Genomic DNA, 14,708 nt, shown 5'->3' on the forward strand with positions numbered 1-14,708 from the left:
CCTGTGCAAACTGCCCCAGTGGTGTCTCAGAACCCTGGTCCTACCCTTGCACAACCAAAACACATCTCAAGCACAGTGCATCTAAAACTGGCTCCCCTCATCTCGGACCTTCACACAAACTTTAGGGAAGGCCTGGGACCCCATTTCCCTCCAACAACCTGAGTGTCTAGACCTCAGGACCCTAGGCTATCCCCAAAAATAGTGCTACCAAATACAGCCTGCCACAATCTCTGCTTCCTCCCTTTCTTTAAAGGCTATCCCAAGCTCTGTAAGCCTGGGAGAGGCAGCTGTGGGCCTGTTCCCTTCTTCCGCCACAATGCTAACCAGGCAGCAAAAGAGAATCTTGGGGCCGAGGGTGATGGCTCATGCCTGTAATCCCAGCACTTTGGGAGGCTGAGGCAGGTGAATCACGAAGTCTGGAGTTTGAGACCAGCCTGGCCAACATGGTGAAACCCTGTCTCTACTAAAAATACAAAAAAATTAGCTAGGCATGGTGACACGCACTTGTAGTCCCAGTTACTAGGGAGGCTGAGGCAGGAGAATAGCTTGAACCCAGGAGACAGAGGTTGCAGTGAGCCGAGATCACGCCACTGTACTCCAGGTGGGGCGACAGAGCGAGACCCCATCTCAAAAAGAGAGAGACTCTTCACTAAGAGCATAGGTTTTACCCTTTGGCCCAGCTTTGAACCCTAGCTTTTCCACTTACCGTATGACCTGGGCAACTTGTGGCCTCCACTCTAAAAATAGAATTCTTGCGAGCTGGCTAATGCATACAAAGTGTTCAGTAGTGTCTTTAAAGTGGTAAGCACTCAATAAATAGCACCCCAACAACAGGGTTTATAAGGCCTTTCTAGCTAAATCTTCTAACTTGGTGGCCAAGTGCCCAGGACAGTTCATTTTGGGTACATCTGGAATAATGGTCTGCTTCTAGATTTTGCTGCAGGAACTAGAGCCAAAAATGACTCTGAAGAGGCTTCAGTTGCTTATCCGGGCTCCCAGGTTTCCCAGACTCTCTGGTCTGTAGGGAGAAGCCACTGCTACACCAAGTCAAAGAAAGGCAGGGCCCACGAACCAACCTGGTCTCCTCACACCCTTTTAACAAAACACCTGGTGATGAGCAGAAAGAAAACAGGACATGATTGGGATTTCACTCAAGAATGTGTCTTTATTGAAGAATTTGTAAGAAAAAAGAATGTACCCTCTGTAAAAAGAGGAGATGTTGCCTCCGAACAGCAGGGAGGAATGAGACCTGGGTGGCTTCCCAGAAGTCAGTGTTTCTGGCATAACTGGCTCCTTTCCTGGCAAGCACTATCGTGTGTCACACTACAGCTAGCAATTCCTACCCACTCCCTCCCAGCCTTTCCTCCCTCCACCCCACAACCCTATAGACATCTGAGGCAAATGGCTTTCTAAAGGCCCAGGGATAGATGTGCCAAGCTTGCCTCTTAATGGGGTCAAAGTGGGTTTTGCTTTGGAAAATTCAAACAGGAATGTAAAATGATTTGAGCTCCTTTTAGTCCAACCAAGGGTGATTACATCCAGCCCCTCTCAAGGGAATGGGAGCAAAGAATGTCGCTCCTGAATGTGCACACATGGGGTAAATGGACTATATCACAGTCTGCTCTTTATTTGAATGGAGAATGGAAACAGGTTATAAGAATATATAACATCCGTGTTCAAGAGTCACTGAGTTCTGGAGGGCAGAGGAAGCACAGAGGCCTGCTGATTCCAACAGTGTTCCTGCTGGCTATCCTAGAGTCCCAGGGATGATTATTCCTCTCCAGCTGGAAGATTGTCCTCAATCCGCCTGATGAACCTCATCCGGATTTCTGTCACACCGTCTCCTTTCAGGGTGTCCTGGACAAACTTGGCCTCCACAGCCATCTGGACCTGGGGGACAGTGGGAAAATGAAGGGGTAGCTGCCTCACCACAGCCTCTAAGGAACCAGTGGGGATGGGGCATAACTGACTCATCCACAGCATGTAGGGTTCGTTTCCCACAAAGACAGTATTGACAGCACCAATGTTCCCTTGCAGAACAGTGGCCCTGACCCTTAAGGAGAAACTCGGCAAAGAATACCCAAGATTCAGACTGTCATCAAATAAGCCAATCTGACAATGGATGTTCCTGGGCTTTGGGGCCTGACAGCACCATGTCCCAGGCTGGTAGGGAGGAGCATCAACATGTAAAGATGTCTGACTTGGATCCTACCTCAGCAGCATCACCATCTCAGGCAGTAAAGCACTGGGGTGAGCCAAAGCCCTTTGTTTTCTCTCTTTCATTCATTTCAACACTTATCAAGTTCCTATTGCGTTTTAGGTGTCCCAGAAGATAAAGAGCTGTACTCACCATCTCCAAGGCTCCCCGCAACACCCCACACAAGAGGTTGGAATAAATAAGGGATGAGTGGTTATCAGGAAGTTCCACAAAGTCCACCAAGGGGTTATTTTCCAAAATGAGGGAGAACTCATCACCAGCTGGGCTCCAATTAGTAATACTTGGAGTGATGCCCAAGTACATCTTGAACGCCACCTGTCAGGGGACACATAACAGCACTTTGGGGAAGAACAGCAGTAACTGTACCACAGGGACAGTGACAGAACTGGCACAGGGGAAGTAAGTGGCTCAGGCAAAAACCCATGGCCTCCACAAGATCATGAGGCTTTAGATACTCATGCAACAAAGGAGAAGCGTCTGTGCATGATGCTGTGCCCTTCCCTTCATGGCATCAGACAATTTTGGCTGTCGATTTGTTTTCCCAGAAACCTTTTTCTTTCCTAGGCATCATACAAGTAAGCAACAACTCACTCACCGTTTGCCTGTACCTCTCAGTGGAAGGAAGCACTCAGGGAGCACTCATCTTCTGACATGGTGGCTGCCTGAGTGCAGAGAGGCCCTAACCCACTTCCCTGTCCTCTGACTGTGCTACCTGAATGCACCTTCTTGAAAGTGAATACATGTTACTGGGCAGAGAAAATGTCCTACCCTATCCACCCTCCTAATTCTAAACTCTCACAAAGCTCTCTCCACTGTCAATCCTCTTTAGGATTTGGGTATGACCAGCAAGCTTACAACAGAAAGACCAATTTTTAGGTAACTGACACCACAAAGTTATGGGTGCTATGTCATTTTTTTTTTTTTTTTCTGAGATGGAGACTTGCTCTGTCACCAGGCTGGAGTGCAGTGGTGTGATCTCAGCTCACTACTGCAACCTCCGCCTCCCAGGTTCAAGCGATTCCCCTGCCTCTGCCTCCGGAGTAGCTGGGATTACAGGCATGTGCCACCACACCCAGCTAACTTTTTGTATTTTAGTAGAGACAGAGTTTCACCATGTTGGCCAGGATGGTCTTGATCTCCTCATCTCATGATCCACCCACCTCGGCCTCCCAAAGTTCTGGGATTACAGGCACTGTGCCCAGCTGCTATGTCATTTATTAATGCTATAATAGATAGCACTAATACTAGTAATAGTAAACATTTACTATATGCACAAAACTATGCTAAACACTAGCATTTTACCTAAATGTTCACATCCATTATTTATTTACTCCTTAAAACAGCCCTGTGAGGTAGCTCTTATTTTCTTCATGTTAAAGATGAGGTAACTGGTAATTAAAGAAATTAAAAGTAATTTACCTAAACACAGAACTAGTAAGTATCGGAGCCAGGTTTGAGTCTGTATTCTCTACCTGATGCTACTCTGCTACACCTTCACGGTGGAAGAGCTCAGGCTTTGATTTCAGTGGGGCTTTAACCCACAGGGATTAAATAATCTATGCTATTCCCTAACGACCTGGAACACTCCTTTGGCCCAAAGAGCTGCCTACCCAGTCTTTTGGGAGAGTAAGGGCCTCTCTAAGGGAGATAGAAAGAGTGGTAAGCAGTGCCTCCCAGCAGTAATTCTTCAGCATGGACAGGTGGCCCAGAATAATGACCTTGGCAATGACATCTGCAGTTTCCCGAAAGTCATGGCACCTCCCGACATTTGACCGTGCCAAGAAATCTTCAATCAGTCGAACTCCAATGTTATAGCCCCTGGAAAGGAAATTAGAGAAGAGACTATGATGGAGTCTAAATATCTTATTTTTGAAGATAAGGTTGTTGGTGGTAAAGGAAAAATGGGGATAATCTCAAAAACATTTCAATAAGTGAGTTCAGTGGGAAATGTACCCAAAATGTTGGCTGAGAGAGAGAATCCTGTTTTAAGCTCTAAAGGACAATACAGACTCAGTGTGCTGGGAGGCCCCATTTCTGTCTCTCCTGTAAAGGAGCTGCTCACTCACATTTTGTCCAGCTGTTTATTCACATCTTCATCATTTTCATAGTCCTTGCATAGCTGGGTGACCAGAGCACCATAGGTCAGGGTGAAGAGCTCAGAGCTCTAAAAGAGATTCAAAAGGCAGTCAGGACCAAGCAGCACAAAAGAGAAAGTGTGGTGAGAGTCTGGATCAGTCTTGATGCAACTGTCAGGATTCCCTCCACCTGTGTCTGGAGGTAAAGAACATCACCCCTAAGGAGGAGCCAAGAAGTTTGGCCCCTAACGTCAAAGCAGCAGGGCTGCAGCCAGAACTACTGCAAAATGGGCTGTAGAAGGCATCTTATGCACTAAGCAATCACTCTTCCAACACACCACGGTAGGCTTCTGCCAACCCAAGTCTCCACCACAGCTGTCAAGCCTCAGGTCAGGTCACCAGAATCTGGTATGGGAGCAACAGTCATTCACAAGATACTGTGAAAGACCTGAAACAGGCATTTACAAACCAGCTTTTGTTGCTGGCAGGTGTGACCAATGGCTTCCGCATGTCTTTGAATGTCCTGGCCTGGAGTAAACTGCACTCCCAAGGCCCCTCCCAGGAAGAACAGAGGATCCAGGGGCCCAGTCCATGGGGAAGGAAGGACGTCCCAGACCAAGTTCATTGCACTGATGACAACCCCTTTCCAAAGTCACCAGCATGGGAGAAAATAATGTTCTTAACGCACAGCTAAAATATTTCCAGAAAAAGAGGTGACTCTTCAGAGGCAACTGGTTTCTATTACAACAGCAGTTAAAACCACAGAAACTTTCTGAGATAAAGAATCTTGTCACCTATCTACCAAGAAATTGATGAAGAAGGGGAAATGAATGACAAATATCAAGACTATAGAATGAAAGCAGCAGGCAGGGGGAAAGGCATCATCAGAGTCAAAGTCAGAAACATATTAACAGCACATCTGGACCAACAGATTCACTCAAAAATAAGGCTGAAAAATCAGGATAACCACCCATTGACTTCCTTCCTTCCTTCATTGTCAATGGTTATCCTGATAACCACCCATTGACAATCTGAAGCTTGTCAGATTTGAAGCAAAGAACCTTCCTCTCTTCAAGTTTTCTGGGGAAAAAAATTCTAAGAAATATAAAAGCCTGGGCTCTCAGAACCTAATGCTCCTCACCCCATCCCCATGGCCTGATGATGGGGGCACTGTAAGAATAATAAGCTGAATGCCTTTTGCTTAAATACTGCATTCTACTTGTATCTCATTTTCTATCCCACGATAACACAGTAATCTACGAAAGGCAGGAATTAATCCCACTTTAGAGATGAGAAAACTGAGATCCAGAATGGTTAAAGAATGTGCCCAAAGACAAACAGCTAATTACTGAAAAAATTAGCCGGACATGGTGGCTCACGCGTGTAATCCTAGCACTTTGGAAGGCCGAGGCAGGTGGATTGCCTGAGCTCAGGAGTTTGAGACCAGCCTGGGCAACATGGTGAAACCTTGTCTCTACTAAAAATACGAATAATTAGTCAGGCATGGCAGCTTGCGCCTGCAGTCCCAGGTACTCAAGAGGCTGAGGTAGGAGAATTGCTTGAACCCGGGAGGAAGAGGTTGCAGTGAGCCAAGATCGTGCCACTATACTCCAGCCTGGGTGACAGAGTGAGACTCTGTCTCCATTTAAAAAAAAGAAAAAGGAAAAGGAAAAAAGTAATTTGGGGGGAAAAGAAATCAAAGGTTTCCAAGTCAATGGTCAACCTACCCACTGTTGCCCACAACTGCAATAAGCCCTCCTCAAAAAAACAGAAACAGAAACAAATAAAAAAAAAATACCCAAAAACTTAGCTGCACTAGAGTCAAAGAAAATCAATTTCAGGATCAGGAGGCCCTTTGAACTCAACTAAAACAGTCACATCAGTGTCTCCAAGAGACTATTTACCAAATACGGGAATTAAGGGGAAGCTGTTAAGGCGGGGAAGGATTTTTTTTAGTAAAGTCAAGGGCTTGGCATTAGAATGGTTTGGGTATGAATGGATGGAAACAATCCAGCAGTTACCAGTCCAGGGAATTGGCACCACTGCATTAAATCAGGAGAGCTTTCATTTCATTATTAATGAGCCCTTGGATGGAGACTCCAAAAGCCTCAGCCCACCATGATGCCAAGTAACAAACAAAACATGATGGTATCAAGCACCTTATACATGCAGCTACCCCCTATTTACCAATAAGAAAAATCAAGGTCCTGGACAGATCTGTTGGTGGTCATAAAATCAATATAACTGGGCTCTGGGAATGGGATCCCTGAGTTAGGCTCTCCATACCCTCTCTTGATTTGCAAGTCTGCCTTCATCCTCAATTACGAACTAAGCCATTGTAGAACTGTGAGTGACATAAATGTATAACTTAAAGGCCTTTATGCTTTAAAAATAGAACTAAGGGCCAGGTGCAGTGGTTCACACTGGTAATTCCAGAACTTTCGGAGGCTGAGGCAAGAGGATCACTTGAGCCCAGGAATTTGAGACCAGCCTGAGCAACATACTGAGACCCCAACTCTACAAAAAATTTAAAAAATTAGCCAGGCATGGTGGCACATGCCTATAGTCCCAGCTACTTGGGAGGGTGAGGTGGGAGGATGGCTTGAGCCTGGGACATCAAGCCTGCAGTGAGCTGTGACTGCACCTCTGTACTCCCACCTAGGTAAAAGAGTGAGACCCTGTCTCAAAAAATAAAAATAAATATAAACAAATAAAATAGGAGTGGGGCTATGGTATAGGAAAAACAAATCATTTATTCAACATTTACTGCGTACCAGGCTATCTAACAGGAGGGAGAGAGACAATACAGCCAAATAAAATACATGATTTGCCAGATGGTGATAGGTGCTATGGAGAAAAATAAAGCACAAAACCCGATTAGGGGCTATTTACATGTGTGTGTGTATGTGTTGGGGGTTAATTTTAATAGAGTAGTCAGGGAAGGCCTCACTAAAGTGATATTTGGTAAGCCTGGATGAAAAAATTCTAGGCACTAATTGTAAAGATCCTGAGGCAAAAGTATGCCTTGTGTGCCTGAGAAACAGCAAGAGACCCTTGGCATTAGAGAACAGTAAGCGAGAGAGAACAGAAGAGGAAATCAGAGAAGCAACAGGAGGCTGCAGAGTCTGAAGACCTGGGTTTCAGCCCATTTGACCTTTAAAACAAAAGTTCCCACAGGATCATAAAGGTCAGCTAGTCCAACCAGCCCATTTTCTTCACGATAGGCACCACATCTCTGCAAACACCAGAAACATGAATCTCTTCTGCAACACATCTATTTTCCTAACAGTTTGTCATAACAACCATGAGAGGTTAGCAGAACAAATATTATTCATTCCCATTTTACAGGTGACAGGTTAAGTAACTGAGACTCAACAGCCTTCTTATAGTTGAGCATTATCCTGTAAAAAGCCGTTATGCTAAGCTAACGCTTAATCTTCCTGAGCATTAGTTTTCCCATCTGTAAAATGATGACAATGCTACTTGCCTTTTAAAGTTACTGTGCAATTCCAATGAAATTCCAATCAGATGTTTGTGGAGCACCTGTTGCACAGTAGTACTCAAGAAATACATACTTATTTTTATTCTTAAACTGGTTCCATGTGGTGTAGTGCTAGAAAGCACCCTGAACTAGGTTCAAGGAGGTCAAGTACAGCACTTTGGGAGGCTGAGGCAGGCAAGATCACCTGAGGTCAGGAGTTCGAGACCAGCCTGGCCAATGTGTCGAAGCCCCGTCTCTACTAAAAATACAAAAATTAGCTGGGCATGGTGGTGGGTGCCTGTAATCTAGCTACTTGGGAGGCTGAGCTGAGAGAATCGCTTGAACCCAGGAGGCAAAGGGTGCAGTAAGCCAAAACAGAGTATTGCACTGCAGCCTGGGAAACAAGAGCGAGACCCCATCTCAAAAAAAAAAAAGGAGGACAAGTAATAAGGAAGGAGGTTTTGAATCAATATAAACAACTTTCTGGCTGGGCATGGTGGCTCATGCCTGTAATCCCAGCACATTGGGAGGCTGAGGTGGGGGTCAGAGTTGGTCACCTGAGCCCAGGAGTTTAAGACTAGCATAGGAAACACAGTGAGACCCCATCTTTACTAAAAATAGAAAAAATTAGCTGGGCATGGTGATGCATCCCTGCAGCCCCAGCTACCAGGGAGGCTGAGGCAAGAGGATGGCTCGAGCCTGAGAAGTCAAGGCTGCATGAGTTGTGATTACACTACTACACTCCAGCCTGGAACCGACAAAGCAAGATCCTGAAGACCTGATTCTGAGTCCGGACTTGCTGCTTAACAGCTGTGAGTAGTTAGGTAAATCAATTCACTGGGCTAAGCCTCAATCTTCTAATTCAAAAAAAGTAACAGTAAAATCTGTCTTGCCATTGACAGGGTTGTTGGTAGGATCTAGTGAGACAATGGACTTGAATATGCCTTGCAGACAAGAAACCATAGGATTTATAGCAGCTATGCTAACAGGATCTCCAAGGACTTGAGGCACAACCTGAACAAAGTAAATTAAACCAGCTCTACACGCGGGTGAGACACTACTTGACAGTTTTCAGAAGGCCTTTCTTCCAGTTAGTGCCCCAAACAAAATGTCAGATCTCCTTAAGGGGGCTGATCTCTAGAGCCAATGCTCCAAGACTCATACTATTTTTGTCAAAATAGGTAATCCAGTGTGAATCCTCCCCAGCAGCTGGAGAAGGAGGAAGTCAGTAACCAGCCATCTCTCTTACCCTTCAGCCTTCTGTCATGGAGACTCTAAATGCTTCTACTTAATAGCTCACCTCAGCTCAGGGGAATAGACACCGGGTTGGGTCACAGTAATCTTATACAAGAGAAGGGTAAGTCTCATGTCCCTGGGATTCCACAGCCAACCCCCGTACAGGCACATGAAGGCTACTAGCTTTATTAATAACACATCTAGAGGACATTTACTGAGTGTCAACTGTGTTCTGTAATGGTTCTGGGTGTACGGCTACACTGCTAGCTTTACATACATTATCTCAATTAATCCTCAGAGCAACCCTATAATATAGGTACTATTATTACTTCATTTAAAAAAAAAAAAGATGACGAAGCTGATGCTAGAATGATGCTAGAATAATGAACAAACTTGCCCAAGGTAATACAGCAAGTAAGTGGTGAAACTAGGACTCAGTTGCAGGCAGTACTATACCTCTGTATGGTATATATTTCTTTTTATTTTTCCACTGCTAGAAGACACAGTATATATGGTATACATTTCTGTCTCCCTCACAGAGTATGTGCTTCTCAAAATTAAAAACTAGGACTTCATCGTTGCATCTCCCACAGCACCTAGCACAGAGCTCTGCATATAGTTGGGGCTCAGGAAAAGTTATTGGACAAAAGGGCTGTTTCTGTTTACGCAGACTAAAATCTAATTACTCGGGCATATTAACAATTCAGGTGGCTCTTGAGCTATTTGCTCAAGCCTGCTCCTGCTCCGTGGAGTGTACTTTCAACAAATCTGTGCTATAGTTGCCTCAAAAAACAAAAAACGAAGGCTGGATGCAGTGCCTCATGCTTGTAATCCCAGCACTTTGAGAGGCTGAGGCGGGCAGATCACTTGAGGTCAGGAGTTCGAGAGAGACCTGGCCAACACGGTGAAACCCCGTCTCTACTAAAAATTAAAAAATTAGCCAAGCATGGTGGTGCATGCCTGTAATCCCAGCTACTTGGGAGGCTGAGGCAGGCAAATTGCTTGAACCTGGGAGGCAGAGGTTATACTGAGCCAAGACTGCACCACTATACCCCATCTCAAAAAAAAAAAACAACCTTATTTTATAATAAACTCTTGGTATTTCCTCAAAATACAGGCTCTGTGTGTGTGTGTGTGTGTGTGTGTGTGTGTATTTTAGTAGAGACAGAGTTTCACCATATTGGCCAGGCTGGTCTCGAACTCCTGATCATATGATCTCTCTGCCTCAGCCTCCCAAAGTGCTGGGATTACAGGCGTGAGCCACCACGCCCAGCCCAAAAACAAAAACAGGTTTTTTTTTTTTCTTTTTTTTGAAACAGAATCATGCTCTGTCGCCAGGCTTCAGTGCAGTGGCGCGATCTCAGCTGCAACCTCTGCCTCCTGGGTTAAAGCGATTCTCCTGCCTCAGCCTCCCGAGTAGCCGGGACTACAGCTGCATGCCACCACGTCCAGCTAATTTTTGTATTTTTAGTACAGATGGGGTTTCACCATGTTGGCCAGGATGGTCTCGATCTCTTGACCTCATGATCCGCCCGCCTCGGCCTCCCAAAGTGCTGGGATTACAGGCGTGAGGCACCGCACCCGGCCAAAACAGGAATTCTTAACCTGTAATCCATGAAGTATCTTTAGAGGCCTGTAAAGACCCAAAAAATGTAAGTAAATGTTTATGTACATGTTTGTCTACTAAATATTTACTAAGGAGGATGCTAGCTGACAGTGTTAACTGTGTTTTAGATGCATGGTTATACTGCTAGTTTTTCATGCATTCACTCAATCCTCAGAACAATGCTATAATATAGGTACTATTATTACCTCTTAAAAAAAAAAAAAGATGGACTGGGCGCAGTGGCTCACGCCTGTAATCCCAGCACTTTGGAAGGCCGAGGCAGGTGGATCACGAGGTCAACAGATCGAGACCATCCTTGTCAACATGGTGAAACCCCATGTCTACTAAAAATACAAAAAATTAGCTGGGCACGGTGGTGCGTGCCTTTAATCCCAGCTACTCAGGAGGCTGAGGCAGGAGAATTGCCTGAACCCAGGAGGCGGAGGTTGTGGTGAGCCGAGACCGCGCCATTGCATTCCAGCCTGGGTAACAAGAGCGAAACTCCGTCTCAAAAAAAAAAAAAAAAAAAGATGAAGCTGATGCTCAGAACAGTGCAGAAACTTGCCCAAGGTCACACAGCGAGTAAGTGGTGAAACCAGGGCTCAGTCCCAGGCAGTACTATACCCCTGCGTCGTCTCCATTTCTGTCTCCCTATTTCTGTCTACGTAATATTAGGGGAGAAGATCCATAGCTTTCATCAGTTTCTCAAAAGGGGTCTGAAAGGGGTTAAATACTAATCTGGAGAACAAGGCTTCTTGCAGCCCATTCTGGTGGCTGCTCCTGGTTTAAGATATCAAGGTGAGAGGGAAGTCTGATCATCTCATCAAGAGAAGAGTGTCAAAAATGGGCCTCGATCTGGCTAGCATGAAACCTCAGATATTGTTTTAATTTATTTATGTATTTATGTATTTATATTTTATGTTATTTAGAGATGAGGTCTCACTATGTTGCCCAGGCTGGTCTCAAAGTCCTGAGTACAAGCCATCCTCCTGCCTCAGCCTCCCAAAGTGCTAGAATTACAGCCGCAAGCCACCGTGTCCAGCCTTGATATTGTTTTTAAATTCAAAACAAAGCTGGGCATGGCGGCTAGGACCTGTAATCTTAACACTTTGGGAGGCTGTGGCGGGAGGATCGCTTGAGCCTAGGAGTTCGAGACCAGCCTGGGCAACATGGCAAAACGCTGTCTTTATAATAAATACAAAAATTAGCCTGGCTTCGTGGTGTGCACCTGTGGTTCCAGTTGCTTGGGGGCTGAGGTGAGGATCGCTTAAGCCTGGGAGGTTGCGGTTGCAGTGAGCAGAGATCAGGCCACTGCATGCAGCTGGGCAACAGAGTAAGACCCTGTCTCAAAAAAAAAAAAAAAAAAAGGCAAAGAAAAGGAAGGTCTGACAGGAAGGTCTCTTAAAGAAAAATGACCTTAGAGGCCACTGTAATCCCAGAACTTTGGGAGGCCAAGGTAGGCAGATCACGAGGTCAAGAGTTCGAGACCAGCTTGGCCAACATGGTAAAACCCCATCTCTACTAAAAATATAAAAATTAGCCAGGCGTGGTGGTGGGTACCTGTAATCCTAGCTACCCAGGAGGCTGAGGCAGGAGAATCGCTTGAACTCGGAAGGTGGAGGTTGCAGTGAGCAGAGACCGTGCCACTGCACTCCAGCCTGGGAGACAGAGCAAGACTTCATCTCGGGGGTTGGTGGGGGAGAAAAATGACCTTAGTCTTCAGCTCTAGCACCTGCTCCAACTTTATAGCACCATACGGTGTCCCACTATTCCCAGAGAAAGGGAGCCACCTACTCCATTAGAGGGGCACCACTCACTGCTTACTCTGGGCCACCTCTTATTCCATTGAATAGAACGTTCCTTTCTGGCACCACCACTATCTGAGCATCTCTCACAATACCCATGCCACAGTGCAAGACACTATAGCCTAAGAGTATAGCCTAACAGTCTGAAAAATTAGCTTTGGAGTTAGACACGGGTCCAAATCCTAACTTCCCAGGTGTAAATGTGGGCAAAATACGTAAGCTCTCCAGGCTGTAAAATGGCAATCATGTTATCCATCTAATAAGGGCTACTCTGCATATTAACTGAGATACTGTAATGCATGAAAAGTGCGTGGCCCAGTGCCTAATACACAGTAAGAGGGCAGTAAGTGGCAGTTACTGGTATTTATTACCGTCGTTGTCGGTGGCTTAGGACAGAGTTGCATTCAGGCCTTGGGGGCGGGGTCTCCACGGGAAAGGGGTCTCCTCCGGGGAACTTCTCCGGCGGTCCCCTAACCTGCTTGGGACGCCCCCGGAGTAACCCACAAGAGGCTTCCCCCAGCCAGAGCTCACAGAAGGGCCCTTTTCCAATCGCGCCTCGCGCTCGGCGCCGGGCCCCTTCCCCGTACATCTCAATTTCGCCCCGCCCACCGAGGTCACGCGCTCCAAGTTACCATTTTCTTGCTCTCGGTGCCACGGTTAGCCTGCCTCGACATGGTGCCGGTCGCCCCGCCCTACTCGCTTAGCCACGGGCTTGCTCGGCGACCCCTGCAGACGCCGCTCGGCGAGCCGCCGCCCCTCAGCCCACAGGACTGACCGGCACTGATTCAATGCGCCTGCGCGGCCTGCCGCGGGGCACCACGGGACTCGTGGTCCGGCCGACGTGAGTAACTCCCGCCCAACAAACGTCGGACTACAACACCCAACAGCCCCTTTGGCAGCGCCGCCTCTTAACGCAGTCAACTACAATTCCCGGAGTGCTCCGTGCACGGCTGGCTGGTAGAGCCCAGCTCGCCCTGGGCAGCATCCTGGCCGCTGGGTGGCGTCCGCAGCCTTCGGTAATTCTGGGTCATCCACACGCTCCCCCTTGTCCCCCTCCCCCTGCGCCCGGCTCTGAGATGATGCTCCGCAAATTCCTCTCTCGCCGGGGTTGGTCTTGGAAAGTCCCTCTTTGGAGCTAGCTTCTTCCGCTGTTGCGATTCAGCTCCAGAAGCTCCCAGGATGTCCCAGAAAACTAGCAATGACTCACACAGAATTGGCTTCATTAGAAAAATATTTAATGACCTACTATGTGCCAAGCATTTCACTGGTGTCTTTCTCTTCAGACTGCCATCTGTTCCCAAACCCCAAATGCTGCCAGCACCTGCATTCTACCACCTGTGGCCTCGTGATGGAATATCCAATCTTTTAGATAAAATTCAAGTCACTTTTTCCCCCTCCCTCCCCCTGGAACAGCGACACTGCCTGGTTCCCAGAAAACTAACTGTCGTGGCAGTCAGTTCTGAGTTCTAATCCCAGCTTTGCCATTTTAGGCAAGTTGCTGAATCTCTCTCAGTTGTTGTAAAGATTGGTGAGCCGTGCATGCCCTGAACTTGGGCACATAAAAGGCATAAAAGTAAACGTGTATTCCCTTCCAGCCACCCTCCAAAAACAAGCCAACCAACAGGACTCAGAAACACGAAGGGAATGTGCTGGCTGAACCCTCACCCATCACCAAGGGGAAGTCTATAGTCCCTGACCACAGCTTTTTGGTTTCAGCTCCAGCGGTCTCTCAGCTGGTCAACTCTGAGGGAGCTGGGCTGTGGGGGGCGGTCCCTGAGCACCCTCTGCTCTCTTAGGCCTGGTAGCCTGACTGTAGCAGCTGTATTCTAGCCCCTAGCCTTTACCATGACAACCAGCCTGTCCAGACATGAGCCAGCCAGGTTAGGGAGGGCTGGGGGTTGCTCAGGCTGCAAGCTGGTGCCCAGGGCTCCCCCAGTCCCTCCCTTAGGGTGCAGGACCAATCATTATTATATCCTTCTCCCCCGACATTCTGAGGCCTCCCTCGAGGCAGTGACCCCTGACTCTCTGTCCTGTGTAATGCCACTGGGGAGGGAGCCAAGGGCTGACGGCTCCGGGAAGGAACTTGAGGGTTGGTTGGGGTCGGGGAGGAAAGCAAGGGCCAAACTAGCCCCCAAGGGCCAGCTCAGCTAGAGAAGAGCCCCCTGCATTCCCGGGAGAGAGGACAGCTGAGGTGAAAGCTGCAGTTGGCCAGCCTGTCTGTCTGTCTGGGCTCCTCCCTGCCGGCTGCCCTTGGCTGCCCACAGAAACCTGAGTCACAGTCACGGCC

At 47.3% G+C, this 14,708-nt stretch overlaps 1 protein-coding gene across 1 annotated transcript; it reads right to left on the reverse strand.

Annotated features, from left to right (window-relative positions):
* Nucleotides 1–1,139: 1,139 nt before the first annotated feature.
* TRAPPC3 (trafficking protein particle complex subunit 3) lies at nt 1,140–13,203 on the reverse strand. Its single transcript, XM_012439709.2, has 5 exons — nt 13,054–13,203; nt 4,285–4,382; nt 3,937–4,036; nt 2,351–2,533; nt 1,140–1,890 (listed from the first exon to the last, which is right to left on the reverse strand). Exons 1-5 carry the CDS (start codon nt 13,093–13,095, stop codon nt 1,771–1,773), a joined length of 543 nt encoding a protein of 180 aa, XP_012295132.1. The 5' UTR covers nt 13,096–13,203; the 3' UTR covers nt 1,140–1,770.
* Between the last annotated feature and the right edge of the window lie 1,505 nt (nt 13,204–14,708).

The sequence above is a fragment of the Aotus nancymaae genome, unplaced genomic scaffold (assembly GCF_030222135.1).
Source record: "Aotus nancymaae isolate 86718 unplaced genomic scaffold, 86718_ANA_hifiasm-v0.15.2.pri h1tg000053l, whole genome shotgun sequence".
NCBI lineage: Eukaryota > Metazoa > Chordata > Mammalia > Primates > Aotidae > Aotus > Aotus nancymaae.

Bases quoted from the DNA above. Each gene is read 5' to 3' on its own strand.
- TRAPPC3 (XM_012439709.2), bottom strand. From the start codon at position 13,095: ATGTCGAGGCAGGCTAACCGTGGCACCGAGAGCAAGAAAATG. The intron at 2,534-3,936 runs GTCATTATTCTG...GTCCCCTGACAG, and splicing joins CTGCAGATGTCATTGCCAAG to GTGGCGTTCAAGATGTACTT. The intron at 1,891-2,350 runs GTGAGTACAGCT...ACTGTCCCCCAG, and splicing joins TGCGGGGAGCCTTGGAGATG to GTCCAGATGGCTGTGGAGGC.